At 42.6% G+C, this 7,804-nt stretch overlaps 1 protein-coding gene across 1 annotated transcript; it reads right to left on the bottom strand.

Annotated features, from left to right (window-relative positions):
• Nucleotides 1–411: 411 nt before the first annotated feature.
• On the bottom strand, nt 412–5,074 carry LOC139181750 (endogenous retrovirus group PABLB member 1 Env polyprotein-like). Its single transcript, XM_070785452.1, has one exon. It carries the CDS (start codon nt 3,424–3,426, stop codon nt 2,044–2,046), a length of 1,383 nt encoding a protein of 460 aa, XP_070641553.1. The 5' UTR covers nt 3,427–5,074; the 3' UTR covers nt 412–2,043.
• Nucleotides 5,075–7,804: the final 2,730 nt, after the last annotated feature.

Here is a 7,804-nt window from a genome sequence, read left to right as displayed (position 1 = left end):
TAATATTTTGGATATATCATCTCATTTTCTCCTGACTTGAAACATTTGTCATAAAATCTACTGATAGTCTTATAGGTGTTCCTTTGTATGTACTTATTTCTTTCCTCTTGTTGCTTTCAAATTATTTCTTTATCTTTGAATCTTAAATTTTAATTATAAAGTGTTCAGTGTAACCTTATTCAGGTTCAATCTATTTGGCATCCTTTTGGCTTCATGGATTGAATGTCTTCTTCAGGTTTGGGAAAGTTTTGGCTACTATTTCTTCAAATACACTTTCTATCCTGTTCTCTTTTCCTTCTCCTTTTGGAATTCACATAATGTGGATATTGTATCTTTTGTCTCCCATAAGTCCATAGGTACCAGGGTCTAGCCCCGGTTGGATCCAGGTATTCCCTCGGGAGGACGGCGTCTGCAACTGAGAGAAATAGAGAAAGAGATAAGGAAATAATTTTGAAGTTAAGAAAATAGAGGAGAGAAAAGAGGCTGATATTCCTTGGTTTATGCAGAAAGCCAATAAAGCCCCAGCACGGGACTTGCTCTGTTCATGTAGGCAGCAGGCACCCTCTCGAATAGCTGAAGGTGCCCCACCTTAGGCACCTTCTCGAGTGGGTCTTAGAAGCCCAGGCAGGAAAGTGAACGCAGAGGGCCCCTGCACTCCAGAGAATCAGCCTGAAAAGGAAAAGGAAAGAGAAAGAACGACATGGGGAGACCAAGCTTCGGTGAGCAAGGCCCATAGCTTTATTTTCAAAGGGAGCTTATATACCTTAAGTTGTGCATAGAGGATAATAGGGGGTGTAAAATCATGCAAAGTCAGCAGTCTTTGATCCTTATCAAGACCAGGCTTTCTTTTCTGTAAACTTATCATATATAAATGCTTTAGATGATTTACATCATCTTCTGGCCAGAAGGCCTGTTAACATTTTATGACTCTGATAAAGGTTTGTCAACCATAAGACTTATTTTCTCTAAGAGTAATTATTTTAAAGTTTGGCACCATCCTCCAAAGGTGTTAGATAAAGTTGCATTCCTATAGGGCAAAGGTGCCGTGGGCTCACAACAAAGGAAATAATTTATTACATTAAGGGTCTAAAGTTGTTAACACTGAAAGGTTGTTGTTGAATCATGCAAATACACCAGGATTCTTGGCGCCCGGAGGAGAAGAATTCAATCCGGGGCCAGATACGAGGTTTGATCGCTCAGAGCTATTGTGTAATAAAGTTTTATTGAAGTATAAAGGAGATAGAGAAAGCTTCTGACATAGGCATCAGAAGGAGGCAGAAAGAGTACCCCCCTGCTAGTCTTTAGCTGGATGTTATATAGTCACTGGCAGTCTGTTAATGAAAGAAAGGAATGTCTTAAAATTCAGAATGGCACCAGGCCCCTCACCCATAAGATGCATTTTGGGATAATCTTGGCACCAAATGGTTTATCCTGGGCCATAAAATGATTAACTTCAATCTTGAAGAAGGGCAGACCACCATACAAATAGTTTCATTTACATAGATTAGGGGAACAATATCCATACTGGTTTGTCAAGTAGGTTCTGGGCCAAGAGGCGGAACCGACTTGGAGACAGAGTTTGGGGTAGAGGCATAGTACATTAGCATAGCTTAAGACAAACATTTCCATAAGAAAAAGGCATTGGTTATCTCTAGGCTCGAGAATAGCTAACTTCAGGCGAAACCGGGTGTCATTATGGCAACACAGTATTTTAAGAGAAACCTCCCTTTAAATTTGTATAGAGAAGGAAAAAATATTGCTAGTTTGTTTCCTCCTGCCGCTTAAGAGAGATAAAAATGTCTGACACTTGCAGGCTATTTCCTCTATTTGGAGACCCCTGGCCTTCCTGCCTGTTACCCTCTCATTCCCCCCTTTTCTTTTAGGAGAATTATGTTGCCTAGGGAAAAGGGACGTCGTTTTCATTCCATAACTACTTCCGAGCTGACAAGGGGCGTTGTCCCTAAATTGGTGAGGCAACATATTCTCCTAATCCTCATATTGAGGATATCTGATCCAGGGGCCCCAAATAGTAGCTGGAGGAAGCTACATAGTAGCAGGAGTTTGAGCATCCATTTGTAACTTAAAAGCTTTCATGCGGCTAGAAACAAATCCAGTTATACAATTACAGATGCAGGGAGCAAACAGCAAGAACAAAACAACCAGAATTATTGTAATTAAGATAGTTGTCCACCATGGGGAGTTAGTTAACGTTTTCCAAAGTGAAGCAATTGAGGCTTCAGGAGTGTCCATGGCCCTAATCATCTTGTTCATGTGGTTAGTAAAATGAGTAACATTCGTGCTCATATCAGGTATATATGTACAGCACTGGGTATGAATAATGGCACAAGTTCCTCCTTGTGCAGCTGTCAGAATATCTAGAGCCAATCTGTTTTGTAAAACCACCTTTCTAATTTGTGCTTGTTCAGCATTAAGAGCTGAAATAGCCTTTTGAGAATCTTGTAATGCCTGTTGAGTAAAATTAGTCAAAGCATCCACTCGTAACATAACATCTGTAGTTCCCAAAGAGGGAACAAACGCTGCAGCCAAATAATCATACCAATAAAATACAGACCTTGCCCACCAAGTTCTAAGGTGGGGTAAATTAGCAGGCTTTTCTGGAAGCTCTGAAAATATAAAGCCATGAGTAAAGGCTAGACCCAGGGTGCATCTCCCTACCCAACCAGGGGGAAGCCATGCCCATAGGTAAGAGCCACATATCCAATAAGTCCCGTTTGGAGCAAGCCAGCGCGACTGAGATATCCAGTCCCAATTCGTGCCTGGCCAGACAAAGGGAGAACCTGAACTGGGATTGGAAAACACGGGAATGATTACACTGCATGTTTCCTGAGACAAATATCCCACTTGTTTCCAATCATTGTAATTAAGTTGTTGGCTAACTTTTGGGGACGGCTCTGTTTGTTCCCAGCATATAGAGGCAGTAGATATTAAACGTCCTTTTTCAGGAGTTAGCCATGTAACCTCATCCCATATTTGATAAACGTCAGGTAAAAAACCATTAGATCTAGACCTATTTACCTTATATGTAGCAAAATAGTCATTGAACCGAGACAATGTATAATCAAAATTAAAAGTCACATTATGTCCATAGTTAGAGTACAAAGTGTTGTACCAGGCCATTTTAGGGTTGGTAGATGTCATCAGATGAAGAAGAGGCATCGCATGTGATTGTTGTCGAAGGTATTCACAGACTTGGAGAAAGTCTTTTCCTTGAAGTGGGGATGTCCACCATGGGAAGCCTTCCACTGACAAAGAGGGGAGCGCTCCGCAGACCCAGCAGTTAGACCGATTGTGGAATGCAGCATAGGAGTGAGCCCAGGACAGGAAGACATTGTCTTGAGGATCCAACGGCAGACTCAGGATATTTGGAGTCAGCAGAAGTAAGCTCACATAGGTTATCAGGCCCATCTAAAAGGTACAAAGTCAGAGCATAGAAAGTAAAGACATAAAATGAAGTCACTTAATTTTGGTCAGGGTGCCACCTCTTAACTCGAGTATGATGTACCCACGAATCAATTCCTGGCACTTTGACAGCTGTGGGAGAGGAAAGAATAACCTGGTGAGGACCTTCCCAGAGAGGCTCGAGGGATGGCCCCCCAGATCCCAATGTTTTTATGAGGACCTCGGTTCCTGGCTCAAATAGAGTCCTGCTTGACTCGGAGGCTGGGTCAGGAGTCGTCTCCCGGAGTTCTGTTAATGTCTGTTGAAAAGCTAAGAGCTGAGTTACATAATTAGTTAATTCCAAGGCTTCAGGGTCTATAACAATGTCTGTGCGTAAGAAAGGCCTTACATAAATACATTCAAAGGGGGACAGTCCCTCCTTTTTGGGGGTAGTTCGAGCCCTCATTAAAGCTATGGGTAGGACTTTAATCCATTTGTCCTGCGTCTCTTGAGTTAATTTGCGCAGATGTCCTTTGATAATGTCATTAGCTTTTTCAACTTTTCCGGAGGATTGGGGTCTCCAGGAACAGTGTAAGTGATATTCTATTCCTAGAGCTTTAGATACCCCCTGAGTTACAGCAGCTTTAAAGGCGGAGCCATTGTCACTCTGAAGGCTCCGTGGCAGCCCAAACCTGGGGATAATTTCATGAATTAAAATCTTTATAACCTCCTTAGCCTGTTCACTACGACAGGGAAAAGCCTCAATCCATCCAGTAAAGGTATCTACCCAAACTTGTAAGCAAGAATATCCATTAGCTTTTGGCATATGAGTAAAATCAATTTCCCAATCCTCTCCAGGATACTTCCCACTTCGTTGTAATCCAGATTTTGCTAGCTTTTCAGTCTTCGGGTTATTTTTTTGACAAATCTCACACCTTTTGATAATATTCTTTAAAGTTTTCATTACATTTTTACCTTCAAACAAACGAGAAACCATTTGGTAAGTACTCTCGGCACCCAAATGAAAACTCTGATGTAAACCCTTAAGAATTTTCCACTGAGCATTTTCAGGAATTATTAATCGTCCATCCTCGGACTGTAACCATCCTTTATCAGTAATCTTTGCTCCTCGTTTCTCATATCTTTCTAATTCTTCCTCAGTATATTGTGGTCTTTCCTGTTCCACAGGACCTGTCCAGATCAAAGGCGTCTGTAGTGAAGGGGTTTCGTAAAGTGCAGCTTTTCTGGCTTGACAGTCAGCCAGATGATTACCTTTGGCTATTTTACTCCCATCCCTGCTGTGCCCTTTGCAGTGCATAACAGCTACTTCTTTAGGACAATATATAGCAGTTAAAAGTCTCTCAATCTCTCTGAAATGCTTAATAGGTTCTCCTGTTGCTGTTTTAAAGTGTCTCTCTTTCCATATTGCAGCATGAGCATGTAAAGTCAAATAAGCATACTTAGAATCTGTGTAGATATTTACCCACTGCCCTTTGCTTAACTCTAGAGCTCGGGTCAGGGCCACAAGCTCCGCTAACTGAGCACTAGTTCCCTGGGGGAGAGATTTTGCTTCTAAAACCTGTTCAGCAGTCACCACGGCATAACCTGCTTTAAGCTCTCCATCCTGAACAAAAGAACTGCCATCTGTAAATATTTCCATGTCAGGGTGTCTAATGGGATATCCTTTAGATCCTCCTAAGCTGCATAGTTTAAAGTTAGGAATTGAGAACAATGGTGATTGGGTGTTTCATTTTCCTTCTCAGGAAGGAAAGTGGCAGGATTTAAATTTCCACAAACTTTAAGCTTAGTTACTGGTCCTTCTAACAACAATGACTGATACTTAAGAAGCCTACTGTCTGTCATCCAAATATTAACCTTAGAATTTAAGATTCTACTCACATCATGAGAAGTCAGTACAGTAAGGTTTCGTCCATTAATTATTTTTAAAGCTTCAGGTGCTAATAAAGCCGCTGCCCCAATTACTCTTAGGCAGTGGGGCCACCCACGTGAAACTACATCTAATTCTCTGCTTAGATAAGCAATAGGTTGCTGGTGAGGCCCTCGGGGTTGTGTCAAAACTCCCAATGCCACACCTTTTCTTTCAGTGACAAACAAATTAAATTCTGACCCTGTGGGCAAGCTCAGAGCTGGAGCTTGCAGGAGAGCAGTCTGAAGAACCTTAAAAGCCTTTTGAGTTTCTGGAGACCAAACCAGTTTGTCAGTTTGGGCCTGCTGAGTTTCAGCTATAAGTTTATATAAAGGCCAGGCAAGTTTCCCATAACCCGTCCAAATGCAACAGTAACCTGTGATTCCCCAAAATCCTCTCAATTGTCTTAAAGTCATAGGTAGGGGGTGATTTAGTATAGGTTTAATTCTCTCAGGGCCTATGGCCCTAGTCCCTTCTGATATGATTAGGCCCAGATATCTAACCGATTGTTGACAAAGCTGAGCCTTTTCTCTTGATGCCTTGTAACCACAGTCTGCCAGAAAGTTTAAGAAATCTTCTGAGGCTTGTGAACAAGCTTCCTCTGTCTCAGCACAGAGCAAAATATCATCTACATATTGTAACACCACTGCTTCAGAGCTATTAAAGTTTTGTAAATCCCGTGACAAACTTTGTCCTAATAAGTGAGGACTGTCACGAAATCCCTGGGGCAAAACTGTCCAGGTTAACTGAGAAGCTGGCTGCGTAGGGTCTTCAAAGGCAAATAGGAATTGACTTTCTTCCGCCAAAGGCACTGAATAGAAGGCATCTTTTAAATCAATTACTGAGAAATATTTGGCCCGTTCAGGAATTTCAGACAATAGAGTATAAGGATTAGGCACCACGGGGTGTAAAGGAACTACAGCCTCATTTATTATTCATATATCTTGAACTAGTCTCCATTTACCATTCGATTTCTTTATACCCCAAATAGGAGTGTTGCAAGGACTGTTACAGGGAATTAATAGTCCCTGCTCCTTTAAATTTTCGATGATGGGTTTTAACCCTTCCTTAACTTCAGGTTTCAGTGGATACTGCTTCTTATGTGGAAATACGTGTGGGTCTTTGAGCTTAACAACTACAGGAATAGCATTTTGTGCTCGACCCACAGATTTTCCATCAGCCCATACTCTAGGATTTACATTTTGTTCAACTAAAGGGAGAGAAAGGGAGGGCTCCATATTCATGAAAACAGAAGCATGGACCTTGCTCAGTATATCCCTTCCCAAAAGGGGTGAGGGAGATTCTGGCACGATCAGAAACTCGTGTGAAAACAGCACAGAATCCCAGTTGCAAGATAAAGAATAACTGAAATAATACCTTTTGGCTCGTCCAGACAGTCCCATTACGGAAGCGGATCAGGAAGAAAGTGGGCCAGGGGCTTCAGTAAGCACAGAATAAGTTGCCACAGTATCTAAAAGGAAATCGACGGATTGGCCCCCCACAACTATTAATACTCGGGGTTCCTCAGGTGTAATTAGGACCGGAGCTTGTGTGGGGACCCCCGGGCACCTTCAGTCCTGATTGTCTTGAGAGTCCGACCCGGGAGACCTACGCTCTGGGGGCAGTCTCTCTTCCAGTGTGGTCCTTTGCAGACCGGACATGGAGCCGGGGGCGGCTTAGATGCCTGAGGGCAATCCCGCTTGAGGTGCCCCTCCTTTCCACAGTAGAAGCAAGCCCATGCCTTTTCACCTGGGCCCCTCTGGGCATTTTTCTCAGGCTGTTTAAGAACGTTTTTTCATAGCCATGGCAAAGGCTTCCGCCTTTTCCTTTGTCTTTTTTTGCCTTTCTTTCTTTTCCTCATATTCCCTACCATAATAGACTGTCTGAGCCAGTTGTAACAGAGTATCTAAAGACTGATTTGGTCCATACGCCTGTTTTAATAGCTTATGGCGGATATCTGGAGCCGACTGAGTGAGAAATCTATCCTTTAAGATCACTTTTCCCTCTTCACTTTCGGGATCAATCTCAGTGAATCTGCGAAGGCCTTCTCTCAGTCTATCTAGGAATTTACCAGGAGCTTCTTTCTCCTCCTGTTCTATATCTGCCAATTTGCCATAGTTTAAAGGCTTAGAACGCGCCCGCCTAAGTCCCTCAAGAATACATCTAACAAAATGACTCTGATCCCATCTTCCTTTAGCTGTGTTGTAGTCCCAGTCTGGTTCTATAGTTGGGACCGCCTGATTCCCAGTGGGGAAGGCCGCCATCTCGTTCTCCCTCTTCCCTACTGATTCATTACCAAGCCACTCATCTCCATAAGCAACCGCTTTTCCCAAAACTCGAGTCTTTGACTCAGGAGTCAGCGTTTGTCCCAAGATATACATCACATCCTTCCAAGTGAGGTCATAATGCAGAGTAACACCTTTAAAAGCTCTAATGTATTTTTCTGGGTCCTCTAAATAGTCTCCCAGATCCTCCTTG

The sequence above is a fragment of the Bos indicus genome, chromosome X (genome assembly GCF_029378745.1).
Source record: "Bos indicus isolate NIAB-ARS_2022 breed Sahiwal x Tharparkar chromosome X, NIAB-ARS_B.indTharparkar_mat_pri_1.0, whole genome shotgun sequence".
In the NCBI taxonomy this organism is placed as follows: Eukaryota; Metazoa; Chordata; class Mammalia; order Artiodactyla; family Bovidae; genus Bos; species Bos indicus.
The sequence above is the reverse complement of the archived record's forward strand: the minus strand, read 5'-3'. Positions and strand labels throughout refer to the sequence as shown.

Excerpts from the sequence above, each read along its gene's own strand:
- LOC139181750 (XM_070785452.1), bottom strand. The coding sequence starts at position 3,426 with ATGGGCCTGATAACCTATGTGAGCTTACTTCTGCTGACTCCAAATATC.